Below are 21050 nucleotides of genomic sequence, written 5' to 3' on the forward strand. Positions count from 1 at the left end.
CTGTGCGAGGCTGTTTCAAGGATCACTTGAGATAATGTCTTAAAGGGCTTCCAAGATTATGAAGATTGCAGAATTGTAACCTTGATGCTGTGAATAGTACAAGCAAAGTAGAAGAGAGGGTGTCTAACCGCACAAACAGTGGTGTGTCTCCATTCTTTACTCTAGTGGCCAGGGCAGGTATCGCTAATCAACTCTCTCTCTGAATCTAGATAGGGCCTTAGAATCTTCTCAACATAGTCCTCTAGGTGGACAACTAGCCACTATCAATTAATTAGGACTGACATATGGGATGAAACTTTGCTACTCCTTTTTACTTGGAATAATAAGACATATGAAACAATACGGTAGGTAAGAATAAGACTGTAGATATGGGTCAAGTGGATCAAAGTGAATGACATGGAATGCAGATTTTATAGCTAGTTAAAGGAGATGAAGATCAACGTGGCTGGAGCAATGAGAGAAGATTTAATAAGTTGGAATCTCATCTTAAGCGTCCTCATGCCATCCTGTAACGCCATTACCATCCTATATTGCAATTTTCTGTCTGTGTCCCTCTGTAGACTATGAGCCCCCGATGGGAAAGGATGTTTGTTCAATATTGTATCCCTACTGTCTTGTACAATGTGTGGCATATAACAGGAGCTCAAATATTTGTTGAATAAATGCATTAAAAGATGATGAGGCTTTATCAATGGATAGGATTCATGGTGGGCAAAATGTAGAAGGGAGGCATTCTAGGGAATAAGAACATAGGAGTAAAGACTTGAGGCTTTTAGGGGAGAGAGTTAGGAGGCTGATGTGAAAGACTCATGCTATTGCTACTAATACTACTTTTTGGCTTTGTTTCCTTGGGTGACTGTCTCTGTCCTATTAAACAAAACTCTGAAGACTTGGAGAAGTACCACCCACCTACCAATCACCAGTATATCCACTGTTCTTACCCTTGAGCACCTCATTGATATATTGATTGAAGTAGTTTACTCTGAAGGAATCATCAAAGAGATCTTCACTTTCCCCTATGGGCATGCCATTCCCAGCCAGGTAGATCGGAACTTTTCCTCTTGTGTATTCCAAGGATACAAAGAGCAATAGCCTCCTAATACCCCAGGGCACCACACGAATCCAAGGAGATGAGGTCTGAGGCCACGCAGGGTCCATGTGTTGTGAGAAGCCTCCGATGGTATCGTAGCTGGGGATGCAGGTATCTTGTTGGGCCTTGCTGATGAGGCGGGAAGTGTAATGCGACAGACCTAGAAAATCAGCAGAGCCTTTCAGGAGCTGCTTCTCTGCCTCAGTGAACTCAGGGAGCTGGGCCACAGGACTGGGGCACTGTTTGTTTATCTGTTGAATCTGAGCCCTCAGGGCAGCTGGATAGTCTCCATCCACAAAGATAGGGTGTGCAAACCAGCCCAGCATGAACTGCAAGAAGCGCTCAGAGGCTCTCAGGTCCTCGGGCCTCTCTGGAGACAGGGGTTCTGCCCAATCTGAGTTCAGCACGATGCCCACGCGTCCCTGCTGCTGTGGGCGATGGTGGTTATTGTAGTGGTGCCAAGCTCTGGCATGAGCCTTGAGGACCATGTGAGCCACCTGATGATGAAGAAGGAAGGAAATACAGTGCTTAGTAACAACAACAGCAATGTCAACAACAGCACCAACAAGCCAATCACAAGTCAACAACAACAATGTCAACAAGTTGATGCCAACGCCAATAATGTCAGGAACAACAACACTGAAAATGTCAACATCAATAACATCAAGACTAATGTCAACAACATCATCAACAAATTAACAAGGTCAACAAAAACATCAAGAAGTCAACAACATCAACAAGAAGTTAAGACTGATGCCAACAATATCAACAAATCAACAACAGGGACAATGTTGACATCAACAACCACAACATCAGTGCCAGCAATATCACCAATGTGGACAACAATGTCAACAAGTCAACACTACTGTCAACAGGTCAATAGCAACAGCATCAACAACCACGTTAACAACAACAATTATTAATGAATTCTCTCATGTAGTCCTCACAACAACTTTATGTGGCAAGTACAATTATTATTACCCCTACACAGATGAGGAAAAGAAGATCCAGAGAAGTGTAGAACACAGGCAGTCAGACTCCAGGCCTGTACTGTCACCCACAATGCTATTCTGCCTCGGTCCTCACTAAGTACTTATTGACTAATTAATTAACAACTAATTGGGGAAGACGGGGCATTTTAGCTAACACACAAAGGAGGGGACAATTCTTTCTAGCCTGTTTTCCTTTCTACTTAATGATATCTAGGGAGAAAGACCACAACCAGGAATCTCTTTGCAGACTTAACTCAGGGTCTTACAAAAGTCAACAGCTTTCCTTGGTGGAGCACTGTGGGAAAGCAGGGGCAAAAGCAGGGTGTGTCAAGTATAACAAGCCTAGATTTAAATCTTGACTCTCACTAACTTGCTCAGTAAATTCAAACGACCTTCTTTCTCAACTTTGGCTTCCTCATGTACAAGAACCGGATTATTATGGATCCATCCAGGAGGAGTAAATGACATAGTGTACGTAAGCACTGACCAGAAACTTGGGGTGCAGGAGGGAGTTTGCTATACCTTAGCTCCCTTTCCTTTTTATCATCTGAAGATAATGATACTTACTTTTGAAGAATTTCATATCAAATTATGCCCTAGGAAGTGAAACTCGTGGCTGCTTCTCATGTCCCAAATATTAGTCCTTAACTGGGTCCCAAACTCCACTGGCAAACTGTGCTCCTTTCCAAAAGGCAGGAATGCTTCCCTTCTAAACTAGGCAGTGCCAGGCAGGTGCTCAATGGAATATTAGACAAGCATCAGAAAGAATCACTGTGACTGTGTAGTGACATGGAGAAGTGTTAATGACATGTCAAGTAATAATGGGCACTAGGGTGATAATGATGTGTCAGTGTAGGTTCATCTATTGTAACAAATGTACCACGCTGGTGGGGGATGTTGATAATGGGCGAAGCTGTGCGTGTGTGGGGGTAGGAGGTATATGGGAAATCTCTGTACCTTCCATTCAATTTTTTGTGAACCTAAAACTGCTCTAAAAAATAAAGTCATCTACTTTGGGGATTTCAATGAGTCATTTATGCACACTATTCCAGCTCATTCTAATTGTGGATTCTTTGAATTACTCTCTAAGTTTCTTATGTGTGTTAGTATCATCTCCCCTAAAACACTTTCACATCTTGGGGGCATGGGCGTGCATCCTCCTTAACATCCAGCATGGGGCACAGTAAATACTCCTATTTCAGAACAGAACCCAGAGTATGGCAGGGAAAGCCATACTGACATGTCTATCCTAAAGAATGTTGCCAAAGAAAGCTGGTGGGTTTTCTGGGAAATTTTGAAGAAAAAGGGAAATGATGCAAAGAAGCCACATTAAGCCATTTAAAATTTTGTCTCTAGTACATACATCCTCTTCTCGTTGAAATGATTTCCTGATTGCCCTCTGGAAAGCCAAGCCCTTTCTCCCGCCCCACCTCCCCACCTCTCAGCCAGCGTGTTGAGGGGTAGAGTGGGGACCTGGACCCAAACCAGTCGGTGCACTACAGTCCCCTATCCTAGATCCAGTGATTGGTTCAAGGATGGGCATGCCACCCACACAGAGAGACCATGAGACACAGGGACACTTTTGCTAGGAATGCCAGCACAGAGGCAAGTTTTCTTTCCTGCTGGTCTTGAAATATGAGGACAGGGCTGCTGTCATCTAGCTACCCAGTAGCCCAAGAATAAAGCCAATGAGGGGAGCAAGAGAAAGAAGAAAAATTGGGTCCTGGTGACAACATTTGCATTCTGATCGAGGTCCACCCTGATCAGCTAAAACCAAGACTTTCAGTTTCCTGAGCTCATAAATCCCCTCCTTGCCTAAGTCAGTTTGGGTTGGGTTTTCTGTCTGTAAGTAAGAGTGCTGGCTGACAACATCACGCTGATACCAAAACCTGACAAGGACACCACGAAAAAAGAGAACTACAGGCCAATATCACTGATGAACATAGATGCAAAAATTCTAAACAAAATTTTGGCAACCAGAATTCAGCAATTCATCAAAAGAATCATACATCAGGATCAGGTGGGATTCATACCAGGGACACAGGGATGGTTCAACATCCACAAATCAATCAACGTGATACACCACATCAACAAACTGAGGAATAAAAACCACATGATCATCTCAATAGATGCAGAGAAGGCATTTGACAAGATCCAACAGCCATTTATGATAAAAACTCTGAACAAAATGGGCATAGAAGGAAACTACCTCAACATAATAAAGGCCATATATGACAAACCCATAGCCAACATCATACTCAATGGGCAAAAACTGAACCCCATGCCCCTGAGAACAGGAACAAGACAAGGATGCCCTCTATCACCACTCTTATTTAACATAGTACTGGAGGTCCTAGCCAGAGCAATCAGGCAAGAAAAAGGAATAAAAGGAATCCAAATAGGGAAGGAAGAAGTGAAACTCTCGCTGTTTGCAGACGACATGATCTTATCTATAGAAAACCCCAAAGAATCCATTGGAAAACTGTTAGAAGTAATCAACAACTACAGCAAAGTTGCGGGGTATAAAATCAATCTGCATAAATCAGTAGCATTTCTATACTCCAGTAATGAACCAACAGAAAAAGAACTCAAGAATACAATACCATTCACAATCGCAACAAAAAGAATAAAATACCTTGGGGTAAATTTAACTAAGGAAGTGAAGGACCTATATAATGAAAATTACAAGGTCTTTCTGAGAGAATTGGATGACGACATAAGGAGATGGAAAGACATTCCATGTACATGGATTGGAAGAATAAACATAGTTAAAATGTCCATTCTACCTAAAGCAATCTACAGATTCAACGCCATCCCAATCAGAATCCCAATGACATTCTTTACAGAATTAGAACAAAGAATCCTAAAATTCATATGGGGCAACAAAAGACCCCGAATTGCTAAAGCAATCCTGAGAAAAAAAGAACAAAACGGGAGGCATCACAATCCCTGACTTCAAAACATACTACAACGCTACAGTAATCAAAACAGCATGGTACTGGTACAAAAACAGGTGCACAGATCAATGGAACAAAATTGAAAGCCCAGAAATAAAACCACACATCTATGGACAGCTTATCTTTGACAAAGGAGCTGAGGGCATACAATGGAGAAAAGAAAGTCTTTTCAACAAATGGTGCTGGGAAAACTGGAAAGCCACATGTAAAAGAATGAAAATTGACCATTTTTTTTCACCATTCGCCAAAATAAACTCAAAATGGATTAAAGACCTAAAGGTGAGACCTGAAACCATAAGGCTTCTGGAAGAAAACGTAGGCAGTACACTCTTTGACATCAGTATTAAAAGGATCTTTTCGGACACCATGCCTTCTCAGAGAAGGGAAACAATAGAAAGAATAAACAAATGGGACTTCATCAGATTAAAGAGCTTCTTCAAGGCAAATGTAAACAGGATTGAAACAAAAAAACAACCCACTAACTGGGAAAAAATATTTGCAAGTCATATATCTGACAAAGGCTTAATATCCTTAATATATAAAGAACTCTCGCAACTCAACCACAAAACATCAAACAACCCAATCAAAAAATGGGCTGGAGACATGAACAGACATTTCTCCAAAGAAGATATACTGATGGCCAATAGGCACATGAAAAGATGCTCATCATCGCTGATCATCAGGGAAATGCAAATCAACACTACACTAAGATATCACCTTACACCCGTTAGAATGACAAAAATATCTAAAACTAATAGCAACAAATGTTGGAGAGCTTGTGGAGAAAAAGGAACCCTTATACACTGCTGGTGGGAATGCAAACTGGTGCAGCCACTATGGAAAACAGTATGGAGATTCCTCAAAAAACTAAAAATAGAACTACCATATGATCCAGCCATCCCACTACTGGGTATTTATCCAAAGAGCCTGAAGTCAGTAATCCCAAAAGTCCTGTGCACCCCAATGTTTATTGCAGCACTGTTTACAATAGCCAAGACGTGGAAGCAACCTAAGTGCCCATCAACAGACGAATGGATAAAGAAGATGTGGTACATATATACAATGGAATACTACTCAGCTGCAAAACAGAACAAAATCATTCCATTTGCAATAACATGGATGGACCTTGAGAGAATTATGTTAAGTGAAATAAGCCAGCGAGAGAAAGATAATCTGTGTATGACTCCACTCATATGAGGAATTTAAAACTATGGACCAAGAACAGTTTAGTGGATACCAGGGGAAAGGTGGGGTGGGAGTGGGCACAAAGGGTGAAGTGGTGCATCTACAACATGACTGACAAACATTAATGTACAATTGAAATTTCACAAGATTGTAACCTATCAATAAATCAATAAAAAAAAAAAACCAACAATAAAAAAAAAAAAAGAGTGCTGGCTGACATGGAAAACTTGCTTTGGAGTCAAGTAGACTTGGCCTCAAGTGCTGGCTTCAAAGTGCTAACCCACTCGCAAGGTCATCGTGACTGAGTTGTTTCTCCTCCCTGAGCCCCAATTCCCTCATCCGTCAGCGCTGTTCTGAGGATGTAATAACTATTTTTAAAGTGCCAGCGCAGTGCCTGGACAAAATAAGGTGATTAACAATTTATGGTTCCTTCCCTCTCTTTGATTTCCTTTAAAGGACACAAAGCAAAGACATGCTGATGGGAAGATAAAATAAGTTTCTTCCAGGCAAATGGCCTTTCTCCTCTAATGAGTAAGAGCTGCAAGGATGGGAAGTACCTTAAAAGAGGCCACCCCTGGGTCGGAGATGCCCGGCGCATGTTGGCCAGTGCCGTAGCCTGCGTAGCTCATCACCCACGGCTCGTGGAAGGTCACCCACAGCTTCACACGGTCCCCAAAAGTGGAGAAGCAGAAGGCTGCGTAGTCCAGAAAGGCGTCCACCACACTCTCATTCTGCCATCCACCGAGATCCTGCAGCGCCTGAGGCAGATCCCAGTGGAACAGCGTGGCCATGGGCTCGATGTGTGAGTCCAGGAGGCTGTCAATCAGCTTGTTGTAGTAGGCGACACCCCGCAGGCTGGGGCTGCGTCCCTGTCCAGTAGGGAAGATGCGAGACCAGGAGATGGAGAACTTATAGACCTGAGCCCGGAGGCCACGCAGCAGGGCGACATCCGAGGCCACCTTGTGGTAACTGTCACTGGCCACCTCCGGCGTTGCTTGGCCCTTGGCAGCGTTCTGGCGCCCGAGTCGGTCCCAGATGCTTGCCCCCCTTCCATCCTCAGCCCAACCCCCTTCCACATTAAAGGCCCCCGTGGAGACGCCCCAGAGGAAGCCCTCAGGGAAGACGTCCTGCAGGAAAGCATCCCTTTCTGCCCGGGACTGGTTAGCAAACGTCCTCCAGACTCTCTGATAGGCCGAGCTGGGGGCTGAGGAGTCTCCTGCTGTCTCGAGGTCCCGCTCACGGGCCGTCTGAAGGGTCAGGCCATCAGTCAGAGAACAAGACCTGCAGTGGGATTGATGTGACATGGTAAGTATTGACTCTGAGCTACAAATGCCCCAGACTGATGAACGGTGACAACGGGTTTAATCAGTAAAGATTCCAGAAACACTGAGTCAAAAGCCACAGCCACAAAGTCATGGGCAGGAAGTGACTGGTTGATGGGAAAATTATTACTATTACCCCTTCTTAGGTGAGTTATTATTGCTCCTGCATGAGTGAAAACACTGAAACTGAGACTTAGAGAAATAAGTAACTTCTGGGCATCAGGGGGCTAGCAGCTATTTACCAGCTGGTACAGAAGTATTTCAATAATTGAACTACTGGTCCAACTCTACTGACAGCTAAATATCAACCCCAGGTACTACTTCCTTTTTGCTTCATGCTGCCTGGATTGCGGACCTAATGGCAGGAACTCAAGCATCCATCCTGGACCATGAGGTAGAAGCCTTCTTAAGGATGACAAAGCAACAATATGAGGAGCTTGGATTCTTGATGATTATACCCACTCTAGACTGTCCACCTCCAGACTTTATTCATGTAAATGAGCTCATATCTTGTTGGGTGTTTTTTAGAGAGAACTTCTCCTTGATCACATAGCTTGCAAGTGGAGGATCACAGAGTGCTTGTAACCACTATATCACTAGGTATGTGTGTAGCTATGTGGACATTTATGTGTGTGTGTGTATATCTGAAATTAAACATAACATAAAAATGCACTCCTTATATGTAATGCAATCCTTATATGTAATACAATCTGATATTTTCTATTTTATTCTAGTCCATTTCTCTCCTGCTTGCTCGTTTTTTCTTTCCTTCCTTCTTTTTGAAAACATTCGTTGCAAAAAAGTACTTTTTTAATATGTAGTAAGACACTTTAATAGTACAGTATACAATATTACCTAATGTATGAGCATTTAGTTTAACTTCCCAGATCCTTCCTTTTAATATAGCCCCTTCTTCCCTTTTTTTCTTTTGATTTTTTTTTTGGCCCAATCTGCTTACATGGATCCAGAAAACCAGGAAACACCACCACACAGGTAAGGCCCTATCTTGACTTCTAAAATATTTGTCATTTACATTTTCCGTCCCATGACTCCTCACTTGAGAATGTATTGTAATATTCTAGGTTGGTTTCTTTCTTTTTTTTTTTCCTTCTTCTTCTCCCCCAAACCCTCCAGTACATAGTTGTATATTCCAGTTGTGAGTGAGCTTGGTTTCTTTTGCAGTGATGTAATTATGGAGGTAACCTCAAATCTGCTCTATTTTTTTTTAAGTATGTCATTTACAAATTTTGGTACTTTAGTCATTTGGTAAGAAATTATTTCCAATCTCACCATAGATTAACTGATTTCCTAGTCAACCTAAATTGACTTCTCAATCTAGGAGTCTTGTCAACTGCAGGCTTGAAAGCTGGCACCATAGTGCGTGGCAGTTACACCAGCAGAGGGCAACCTTGAGGAAGGGTTGGCACAGTGGGTGTGTTTGGTGTGGAGGAAAGAACACACACGGGGAAAGGGGCTGCAGTACAGGAGCATCCCCCAGTCTGAGGCCACCACGTGGAGAGGGGACGATGCTTCTATTGGGTTGGTCCAGAGTACAGAACTGGTAGAAGTGACAGGGACACTGCAGAGGGACCTCCCTCCCATGGAATGAAGCCTGGGCCTTCCAAACCTAAGCATCTCCTGTTTTATAAAACATCAACTCATGCACATTTGCTAGAATAGTGGAGAGGGGTACTAATGACCCATAGTTGTGGATTATCCAAAACACATACACAACCCTGGAGCACAAGCAGAGACACGGGTGACACCCACTCGGTGCACAGCCTCAGCTGCTCTGACCCAACCCTTCCGACCCTGACTGTCCTCCTGACTTAGAGGAAATGAGGTCTTGAAGAAAAAAATAAACTGCCCTGGATAAACTAGGACTTGGGGGCCGGTCTGGTGGTGCAGTGGTTAGGTTTGTGCGTTCTGCTTTGGTGGCCCGGGGTTCACTGGTTCAGATCCTGGGCATGGACCTAGGCACCACTTATCAAGCCATGCTGTGTCAGGCGTCCCACATATAAAGTAGGGGAAGATGGGCACGGATGTTAGCTCAGGGCCAATCTTCCTCAGCAAAAAGAGGAGGATTGGTAGCAGACGTTAGCTCAGGGCTTATCTTCCTCAAAAAAAAAAAAAAAGGACTTGCTGTACAGGCCTTGGAGCCAGGAGTCCTGGGTTTGCCTAGCCTGGGAAGAGATTTAGCATGTGAAGCCTCATTCTCCATGCCCAGCCCTTCCAGGCACCCGTCCTTCAGCTGCGCCCTGCCTCCCCACTCTAAGCCACCTCAGAGCATCCCAGATAATGCTCTTTTCACCCTCCTCTGGGAAGAGTGCTGTGTCTCCTACCACAGTCCAGTGTTAGAGTCATTTGTGGGCCTCTCTCTCTCACCTTGGAGGTCTAAAATTCTCAGGCAAGAAAATGATGTTGGTCCTCTGGGAATTCCCCTCCACCCGCCCCTGCCCCCAGCAGGCTCTCCATCACCATCCACCTGAGTGAGGACCCCCGGCTGTCAGCTTAACATTAGCCAAGCTTGGACCTTTGCTTCAGGCAAAGTACCAGGAGGTCAAGGTGTTAAGAACCTTGGAGCTGGTGTCACATGTCATCTCATGGTTTCATAATTATTGAGCTTTCAGGGTACCCCTGTTATTATGACCTGCGGTTTTATTTTCTGAGAAGACATAGCCCAGACTCGTCGGCTGACTCCAAGTGTGGCCAGGCAGCAGTTCTGACCTGTTTGCTCATTGTGCTGTTCATACTCCCAGCACAGAGCCTGCTATGTAGCCACTGCTCAGGGTCTGTTGATCTGAACTGCTGATTTGAAGTGAGTTGGGAGCAGGGTATAGACGAAGAGAAGATACAGCTCAAGAGAGCCAATTGTTGGGAGAGGAAAAGTACAAAAAGGTGGTGGCGACCCAAGTTTCTGGCCATGGACAGAGCTGTGCTAGAAATGTCTGTGGTGAACGACAACGAGAGCTCCAGCTGAAGCTGTAGGAAGCCAAATGGCTGCCTCCAGCCTTTGTTCCACTTTAATGCATGCTGCGTGAAGCTCACACGCATAACACACTCTCATGGAGTGCTGAGGGTTCTGGGGCTCTCCCAGTGCTGGTTTCCACACCATCCTTTCCTCGCTCGCTCGAGAAGCCCATTGGACTGTGAGTGCGTGAGAGTGATGTAATTATGGAGGTAACCTCAAATCTGCTCTATTTTTTTTTAAGTATGTCATTTACAAATTTTGGTACTTTAGTCATTTGGTAAGAAATTATTTCCAATCTCACCACAGATTAAAATCTCTCTCCTGAGAACACCACAGAGTTAGGCTTCTGTCCCACTGCAACAGCTGGCTTTTCTTTTTTAGGACACGAGACGTGGCTGTCTTCTCATGGGGAAGATGTTTCACATTTGGCACGAGGAAATGGATGCAGAGAACTCACCTCTTACTCAGATCACCCAGCTTCATGTGGCCAGATCTATCTTTAACCCAGCCTGCTCTTCCACAAGCTCATGCTGCCTCCAACAAGATCTTAAACTAGAAGGCAGGGGTTCAAATCCCTGCTCTGCTAGTTGTGTGCACTTGGGCGAACTGCAAAGTGGCTGAATGACCGGTGAGAATGCAGACTGTGTGGGGCCCAGAGGAAGACTCGTGGGAGACAGGTTCTCCCTGCTGTCCCCTCTGAGCCTTCATCTCTCATCTGCAGGATGGCCACAATAAGCTCACTGGCCCGAGATGCAGACGACAACAGTCTTGTGAGGTTACAAACGTGGAAGAACAGCAGAGTATTCTGTAAATCTCAGTTATTGAGAGTGCAACAGGAAAGCCAACATTACCTTTCCTTGGAACTTGATGAACAGCTCAGGAAAGTATTAACATCAAAGCCAATGGTGAGCACTTGGTCTTTATTTATGGCTGCAAGAGAAGAAGTTTAATTAACTCTACCTGAAGTCCACTCTCAAGGATTTGAATTAAGAAACACCAAGGAAATGGTCCATGAGCTGTGGGCCCTAGAACTGAAGGTTTTGGTCAGGTGCCACCAAGGTGACGTGCAAGCTGAGGTAATGGGGAAATGAACAAGGGTAAGCAGAGATGGCTGTCTTGGGGGAGATGAAGATCTTGGAGGGAGGGGCAATGAAAAGGGACAGGACAGGCACAGAGCAGTTCCCATGCTTACACATGACATCTGAGGCCTGATGGTCTTTATTTCCATAAGACCAAGGCATCCTTGGCATTCCTGTACAGAACCTCTCTTCTTTCTCAGGTCAATGGGATATAAGAGATCAATAGTAGGAATGCAAGGGACACTAAACCCACCTGGGATTGGCTCTCAGACTAGCCCTCCTCTGGTCCTTCCTCCCATTGGAACCCCAGACTTTCAAGACTGTTATCCCCCAAGCCAGTGCACCCAGTGTCACTCAAAACCTCTCCAGCAATGGTCCACTTACCTTCGAAAAGGCTGAAGAGCAGCCCGGCTGGGTTCTTCCTGGTGGAGGGGCAGTCCTGGAGTTTCAGGCTGAAGATGAAAACTTTCACTTTTGGCTCAATAGTCTGAAAAAGATAAAGGCCAGCAAGTGAACCAAAGCTGCCTAGAATAAGTCTTTTGATGACTGGGAGGGATTTTCAAGATAAGAAACTACGAACACTCAATCTGGTTTTGGAAATGACCTCTAGCCATCTCAGTTAATAAAAGGGAACTGCCTATAGATTCTGAGGGACAAAGATCTACACCTTTCAACAACGTAGCCGCCTTCCCCATTGACCCCCACCAAAGAGACAGGTCCATCCATGCCTTCATCTCAGGCCTATGAGGCACCTCCTAGAACCAGGCACTGTGTTATGACCAGGAGCAAGGCCACCCATTCACGTCAGGGGCCTGTGTTACTATAAGAAGTGAGGTGCCACCATCATAATATTTATGGGTGTCTGGGGTTTGCTTCAAAACAATTTGGTTTGGGAGCAGGAAGGCAGGGTATAGACGAAACAAGATCAGCCACCAGTTGACAGCTTTTGAAGCTGGGGTGGCTTCATTATACTTTTCTTTCTACCTTTGGATATGTTTGACATTTTCCATAATAAAAAGATAAAAGGAGCTGTCTTCAGTAAAACTGGAGAAAATGTAATTTTTTCTTTCATGTCTAGCCATTTCAGTGTCAAAGAAAACATCTCTAGGTTGACACGTTGCTTGACTTCACTTTAAATTACTTTCTTGGCATGGTTGGGTTTGATTATTTTTCACACAATAACTTTGTCTTCCTCTGAGGAGTTCAAGGCCACTGAGAGATACCAATAGCAATTACTTCAAAAGTAGGCAGGCATGTTCTTTATTTTCTTAGAGTAACAATGTCCCTTCTTTACAGATGAGGTGCTGAGAGCTCTGAGAAGCCAAGTCAGTCATGCAGGACCACGGTTAGCGGAGCTGAGATTCCCACAGCCTTGTTCTTTCTGCGTGCTGGTCAACGCAGGACAGCCAGACTACTAAGGGAACCGAGGCTTTCTCCCTCGGCAAGATCAGTGTGCAGCGAGGGCGGGTGTGCTGTCACAGGACTGGAGAGCTGGAGGGGCCTTCTTCTGGGTGAGCAGAGCCCCTTCTGATAAGTGGATGTGGGACCCCCTCATCCGCGTCCTGTAGAATTCAGAACCTGTGGATGAGCTGGGCCTGAGGGTGTCCTCCGGCCCTAAGACGCCTGTGTGCTGGAAGGGAGCGGCAGCCAGGAGTCCTTGAGGCTCAGAGAGGGGCACGCAGGTGCTCTGGGGAGCGTGCAGGGAAAGGGGAATGGGAGAGGGCCCCGCTCCTCCCTGTCCTGCCCTCACACTCCTCCCTTGCAGCCCACGGGGGAAGGCTTCAAGAGGAGAGCGGGGGACCTGGGTTGAGGAGGGATGGTGTATTTGGAAGGAAGCTGTGGGCAGCGCAATTCGGGTTCCTGTGGACACAAGTCAGCCCTCTCCTCAGGGAGAACTCAGGTGTGGTAACTGTGTGGGAAATGCTACCAGGCGTGTAACTAAGGATGCCCCAGAGGGACAGTCTCCCAGTCTCCTCTCCGGCTCAGTTCTCTCCTCACCACTGCAAGATGACAGTGGTCATCCTGCATGAGCTGTCAAGTGCAACATTTGGAATTTAATTCCTACCTAAGGAAATAAAAGGAATAAAGAATCGCTGCAGGGTGTAATAAATGGCTGCTAGGCTTGTCCCCGGAAACTTTTACTCTTTGGCTGGCCGGCAACGGACTGAGGATTCACAGCTTTATCAGACATGGACGGGAGCAGATCTTCTTGAAAATATTTTGAGGTAAAAAGCGAAATACTGTAAACCACATCCTCAAGCAGAAATCGAGGCAATGCTCTGTTGGCTGCCTCTCTGAGGCAGGCCACATCTGCATAAGCCAGACGGTTTTAAAATGTCAGTGGTGTCTGAACCCATTAGCTTAGCCATGAGCTCTATTTGAATGCCTCGAGGAAGACAAAGACAGATTTAGTCGTCACAGGCATCAGCAGGCCTTGAAGACACTGCTGTGCTGTTTAAGGCCCAGAAATCTGGGTAGCAAGCACACAAGTGCAGGCTCTGGGTCAAGTCAGTTCGTGTTCGGGTGAGAAGGTATTTACAAAAACAACTAAAATCATACGTGATTTTCAAAAATGCCACTCTCGTTATAATGTTCCCAACACCTTGGATTTTGTTTTGGAAGGGCAGTGTGGTGTCATGAGAAAGCCCTGGTTCCCATCCCAGCTCTGACGCTCACCATCTATTGTCTGACCTTGGTTAAGTTTCTTATCTCGTGCTGTGCGGCATAGAGATAATGTGAGGATACAGTGCCCCGCACGGTGCCTGGTGTCGAGCGGGCACTAAAATCATGGCAGCTCTACTCAAACGTCTTGTGAATGCATCTGCTGTCTTTGATTAGATCATCTTCTTACTTGTAGACAGCAAAAGCAGCAGTGCCTACACAGATCACTGGAAACACATAGACTTAGGGATGGGCTGGATCCTAGTTCGTCCGTCAACAGCAGTGACCAAGTACAGGAGAGAAAGCTAGTAGTTGGGTAGGAGGTGCCTAACATATTTTCTCTAATGAGTCAGAGTCATTAGATTTGAGAAGAACAATACTGGCCACAGGAAGAGGGGGCCTGAGTTTACAGGAAAGTCCCAATAGCTGGCATGTGATTCAGTAGACCTGGGTGTGAAATGTCTTTTTAAAAAAATTGTCATAAAATACATACAACATAAAATTTACCGTCTTAAACATTTTTAAGTGTAGAGTTTAGTGGCGTTAAGTACATTCACATTGTGTACAACCATGACCACCATCCATAAAATGTCTTTTTTAATCTCAGAATGAATGCAGGAGATTTGAGTCTCAGTAGATTTCTACACGGGAGAGCAGAAGAGCCATGTAAATGTTTACCTGAACAAGCTAACCCTCATTATCCTGTCCAGGGAAGGCTGCCTAACCTCCCAATGTTCTCTAGTGAGGTTTGTCTTTTCTTTCTTTCTTTTTTTTTTTTTAAGATTTTATTTTTCCTTTTTCTCCCTAAAGCCCCCTGGTACATAGTTGTATATTTTAGTTGTGGGTCCTTCTGGTTGTGGTATGTGGGATGCCGCCTCAGCATGGCCTGATGAGTGTGCCATGTCCGCACCCAGGATCTGAACCAGGGAAACCCTGGGCCGCCGAAGCAGAGCGCACGGACTTAACCACTCGACCATGGGGCCGGCCCCTCTAGTGAGGTTTTCAGTGGCAATCTCCCCAGATGCAACTCGGTAGGTCTGCTGAATGTTGGTGGAAGTTCAGTTTACACACCAGCCGAAGCATTAAATGTCTAAAATGCTCTCAGAAACCTTTGCTATTCATCATTGGTTTGGGGAATGGCTCAATTACCTGCAATTTACTCAGCGTCTGCAGTAAACTTGCTTCGTTTTGGCATTCATAAGACAAATCCAGAGAAAGGAAATCGACAGCCTCCTAGAAATAAATACATAGGGTCATTAATGCATAAACAATTTCAAGACAAAGAACTGCTCAAAAGTATTCTTTGTTTCTGCCCCTATCACTAAACTGAATATTCCAAAGTGGGATTTTGCAAAGGAAAAGCAGGCAGAGGAGAAGCCAGGGATGGAGTGAGAATGTGTGTGTGTGCGGTGTGCCTGCGTGGTGTTGGGAATACATCATGTGTACTCAGCACACAATGAGTGCTCAATACACGTGTATGATTAAATGAATGAGTGCATGAATGAATGAAGTAGTGTATGCCAGAAATGGTGGGTTCCTAGCAAGTGGGTGAGCACTAAGGAAAGGAGTCAGAGGCCAGACCTGTCCCGGGCAGCACCCTCCTCATGGCCCTTGAACTTTGCCAGAATGGAGGCAACGGAGCCCTCAGCTACCCGTGGGCCCCTCCATGACACTACTGGTGTTTAGCGTTTTGTTTTAGTTGTAGGCTATAGTTACTGGCTACTTTCAGACTACAGTTTAAAGTCCATCCCAGTTGGCCTTAGCCTGCCCCATACTATTATCTGAGAACACACCTCTCACGGTCCTGGACAGACCCCTCTGCCCTTTGACCTGCATATGCTCTAAGAACTTCAGGGTCACAGAATCTAAACAAATAAAGATACTGCTGTGAAACTCTCCCCACCCTTCTCAGCAAGCCATGTCTATCCTTGTCATCCCTAGGTCATCACCTGTCTCTCACCCCTCACAGATCACCTCTTCCCTCAGGACAAAGACTGTGGATAACGGCATCTGGTGACAACAAAGTGCACTGTGGACCCTCAATAACTGACTCACCGCTGGCTTTCCCAATCAAGTTATCGTGTTTACTAAACATGCCACACATTGTTCCACTTGGCAAGAACCCCTTGAACCTTCCCCTACCTGCCCTCTCAGCTCCGGCTTTTGTTTGTCAATTCCATACGACACGTAGTCATTGAGTTCCTACTCTTGAAACTCACTGTGCTGGGCATAGTGGGTGGGGATTCATGTTTAAAGATGAGTAATGTCCCCAGAAGCTTAATAAACAGTGTTAGTAAATTCACCGATTGTGTGAAGAAAAGGCAGAAAGTAAGAAGTGCTAGGAGAGAAGCCCACACCAGTGGTCCTCAAACCAGTGGGGATTTGACTCACCTGGGAACTTGGGAAGCCTATGATTACCCAGGATTGTCCCTCACAATAAGCCCTGGGCTCTGCGTTCATCACTAGCTCTCCAGGGGTTCTGATACACACCAAAGGTTGGGAAGCTCTGGTCTAAACAAACAGCTAAGGGTTCCGGTTGGGGAGAGACCACATCAGGTCAAGCAAAGGAGTACTCTAACGCGAGCCCTCCTGAAGGAGAGCACATTTATGTGGACGTTAGAATGGGTAGAATTTTGTTGGAAGAGGTTTGAGGAAGCCTAGGAGGATAGGAAGGACACCGACTGGGAACGCAGGAGAGTAGAAAGAAAGCACAGCATATGCACTGGGACAAATAGGAGGTGAGGCCAGAGAGAGAGCAAGAGAGGCAGAGTGAGCTGCGCTCTGGAAGTCTCTGAGGAATTTGCACCCATTCAAGGGAGTGTAGCTCCCCAGCAGGCAGTTGAGCAAAACTGTGCTTTTGGAAGATGATCCAGAAGCGTTGCGTGGCATGGACTCGGGCAGAGAAACCAGTTCAAAGGCTATTGCTTGAAAAGCACTTTCGTGATCAGCACTTTGGTCTCCTGAGTCCATAACCGATAGCAGTTATCTCCCGCCACTTGTAAACTAATTTAGACGGCATTTTCGCCCTCCTATCAGCCTTGGAGCTGGTTAGAACCTTATCGCGTCTGGATTTTAAGTTCCTGAGGTGATAAATCTGAAGACTGGACCCTGACATGTGGGGCCCCGTCAGCACCGAAAGCAGATCTGTTGTACAGCACTGGTATCTGGACAACACCCTGTCAAGGCCACAAAACTACAGAAACCAGCTGTTTTTTCTGATGACTTTCCACGCTGCTCGGCAGCCAATGTTACACAGGCCAAGGCTGTTTAATTCTCAGAGGATTTCACTTTTCTTGTAAAAATTATAGTTAAAAAGTTATATTTAGAGGAGGTAGAAACCATGATGGGTACTCTAGAGAGTATGTTATTTAAAAAAAACCCTTGGGGCCGGCTCCGTGGCCGAGTGGTTAAGTTCGCGCGCTCTGCTGTGGCGGCCCAGGGTTCGGATCCTGGGCGCGGACATGGCACCGCTCGTCGGGCCACGTTGAGGCAGCGAGGCTGCGTCCCACATCCCACAACTAGAAGGACCTGCAACTAAGATATACAACTATGTACTGGGGGCGGGGGGTGGGGGGCGGTTTGGGAAATAAAGCAGGGAGAAAAAAAAAAGTGGCAACAGTTGTTAGCCCAGGTGCCAATCCTTAAAAAAAAAAAGGAAGATTGGCAACAGTTGTTAGCCCAGGTGCCAATCTTAAAAAAAAAAAAAACCCTTTACCCTAGGATCTTTTTTTTGCTACAAACTGACATCTCTTCTAATAATCTATTTTGGACTCTTTTGCTAAAAAAAATCAGACCAAGCAGAGGCATTTGACTTCTTTGTGTGGACAAAAGCTGACATTTGACCAAGCAAGAGCTGGGGCTACAACAAATGAGATTCTGTTTCAAAGTAATTATGAATCTAGAGAATGTACACCACCCAGAAGAGGCATTTATAAACGACGTCGGACCAAGAGACAAAAACTTCTCTTGTTTTTTAAAATTAAAATCGCAACTTTCCTCAGATGTTACAGATGCTATTTCTGTGGGCTGTCATCACCTTGGCAAGCGCAGACGTGGACGGTTCCAGCAGGAGCTCCGAGACCGCTTCAGCTCGCAGGACCACGGAGAGCCGGCCGCCTGAAACCAACCAGAGGAACGAGCCGCAGGTGAGCGAGGCTGTGACCGCGGAGGCCACCTGGGGCCTCATTTCCTATCATTTCCTATTCCACTTCACCGACTTTAAAAAAGATTTCTGAAGAAATCACTCACATGACTTTAGCCCAGCTGAAAGAATTAAGAAAACAAGACGGCTTAAAAAAATAGATCCCTTGAGAGGATGTTTCATGTAAGTCAGGACTCTGAAAGGCAGGGCACTTGTAAAAAAGTCTTTTAGAAGAAGAAAAGCAGTTCCGCTGCCCCGCCTCCCGCAATGTGAAAGGCTGTAAGGGGAGAACGCCTTCCTCAACTTCTTTTTAAAGGCAAGTATGCTCTCAGGCAGCTGCTGTCACCTGTCCTATTTCACTGCACAAACGTCAGTTCAGTCCCTAGTGCACATTGAGAGGGGAACGAAGAAAATACAAATGTGCGCAGCTTGTGCTCACTTGTGCTGACGTTTGATTACCTGACACTTGTGCTCCCGCTTGCGTGCATGAGAACCACCTGCCGTGCTTGGCAGCAGCCCGGGGTGGGCCCAAGAAAGAGCACATTTTAACAAGCTGCCCAGTGCTTCTGATGCCGTGGTCCTCAGGCCACAATTTGAGAAACCCTTGGGAGTCCTCAGTTGTTTGTATCGGTGTCTAACTCTTGGACGCACATGAGTCTTTTTCTTTCTCACTGGATTGTATGCACCTTGAGGAGGAAACTTAAGCATTTCTTGACTCCCTGCAAATATCAAGCCTAGGAGTGCAGAGCAGGTGCTCAGATCTGTGATTGGGAAACGCTAAACAAAAATAGTAGAAAACCAGAGTTTGAGACTTGAACTCTAAGACTCTTGGCCTCATTTCTCTCTTTATCCAGATTCTATGCAAGAGGAAGATAGCCCCAGCCAGTGAAACCACGCCACTGCCAACTGCAAAAGTGCTTATTTTGAAAGTGTAATGGAACTTTGAAATCTGAGCAGGGGCTATCACAGAGACATTTAGTCCTCGTTCTGATAAGATATCGCTGTTTTCCGGTTATTCAATGATTGTGCCCGATGGTTCCATTTCACCTTTCACACATTTCCATGCTTTGGTCTATCACCACGTCAGCACACATAGAACATATGTTGTCAGCTGGTGCTGAACATTTTAAAATGTGCAATTTAGTATCATCTCTAGATCAATGCAATGAAACAAGAGTACAGTTAATCCCTAAGCACAATTAGCTCACAAATCATTTCTATCTGACTCTGCAAGCTGTTTTTAGAATTAGAGTGGAACAAATGTACCTGGAGTTCCAGAAATTCTCATATCATACAAAATTATCAAACTTCTCCAAGGTGGATCCCAACCTGTTCCCAGTGCGAGCATAAACAATACTTTTTTTTTTTTGAGGAAGATTAGCCCTGAGCTAACATCTGCCACCAATCCTCTTCTTTTTTTTGAGGAAGACTGGCCCTGAGCTAACATCTCTGCCCAGCTTCCTCTACTTTATAGGTGGGGTGCCTGCCACAGCATGGCTTGACAAGCAGTGTGTAGGTCCACACCCAGGATCTGAACTGGCAAACCTCAGGCCGCTGAAGTGGAACGTGCGAACTTAACCACTGTGCCACCGGGCCAGCCCCTATACTTTTTAAAATAATGTCAAATGCAGATTACTCAAAATTAGATTCTCACTTTCAGCTTGCAGTTCATGTCTCCTGAGGGACTGGAAGGGGCATGATTACTATGGTTTAAAACATCTTGTAATTTTGGCTGGATATGGTTAAAGACAGGTATTCATGTCTATAGAACTCAAAACCAGCATTTGCTGTGGGGTGAGAACTAACTGTTGTAAGCCTGTGGAGAAAATCACTGCAAAGCACTGTGTAAGTTCACGTCCCTCGGAGGCATTACTAGGCCTCTCTAAAGGATAAGCTCATTTCTGTTTCCACCACAAAGGGAAGTCGTTCCTCCGTAAATTCATCTACACAAAATAGCCCCTTTTCATTGATCCTTTCCCTTTGCCCCAAATGCTTCAATAGAAGTAATCTGGCCAATATTGAAGTGCCAATATCAATGCTTCAAGCCACTATTGCCAAGGGTGGGGCGGGGATTACTACTGTTCTGGATTGTGTCCCAGTGTTGTACAAAGATGGATGCTGTGCGCAATTCTACTCTTCCCATGAGAGGGATGGTCACTCTCCTCCAACTCTCTGCCGAGAATCCTCTCTTCTTTTGTATCCTTCATAGTGGCAACACATTGAACATATCAATAGGAGGTTTATAATAACACATATAGAAAGATTAGAAAAGAACTTTTCAAAAATCGTGGTAAAATATACATACAATTTACCATTAACATTTTTTAAGTGTACAGTTCAATGGCATTAAGTACATTCATACTGTGTAACTGTCACCACTATCCATCTCCAAAACTTCTCATCAACCCAAACTGAAATTTTGCATCCATTGAACCATCAACTCCCCATTTCCCCTTTCTCCCAGTCCCTGGTAACCACTATTCTATTTTCTGTCTCTTTGAATTTGATTATTCTAGGTCTCTCATATAGGTGGAATCATACAATATTTGTCCTTTCGTGTCTGGCTTATTTTACTCAGCATAATGCCTTCAAGGTTCATCCATGTTGTAGCATGTCAGAATTTCATTTCTTTTTAAGGCTGAATAATATCCC

The 21050-nt window shown here is 45.2% G+C and overlaps 1 protein-coding gene across 1 annotated transcript in view; it reads right to left on the reverse strand.

Moving 5' to 3' along the window:
- The window catches only part of LCT (lactase), a 46787-nt gene that overhangs the window by 17450 nt on the left and 8287 nt on the right, over nt 1-21050 (reverse strand). The window contains exons 2-7 of the mRNA XM_008516927.2: nt 18294-18373; nt 15407-15490; nt 11981-12083; nt 11369-11447; nt 6782-7505; nt 942-1587 (exon numbers count right to left, since the gene is read on the reverse strand). Of these exons, the coding sequence (XP_008515149.2) occupies nt 942-1587; nt 6782-7505; nt 11369-11447; nt 11981-12083; nt 15407-15490; nt 18294-18373 (1716 nt within the window). The remainder of the gene's footprint in view (nt 1-941; nt 1588-6781; nt 7506-11368; nt 11448-11980; nt 12084-15406; nt 15491-18293; nt 18374-21050) is intronic.

This window comes from Equus przewalskii, chromosome 17, assembly GCF_037783145.1.
Source record: "Equus przewalskii isolate Varuska chromosome 17, EquPr2, whole genome shotgun sequence".
Classification (NCBI taxonomy): Eukaryota; Metazoa; Chordata; class Mammalia; order Perissodactyla; family Equidae; genus Equus; species Equus przewalskii.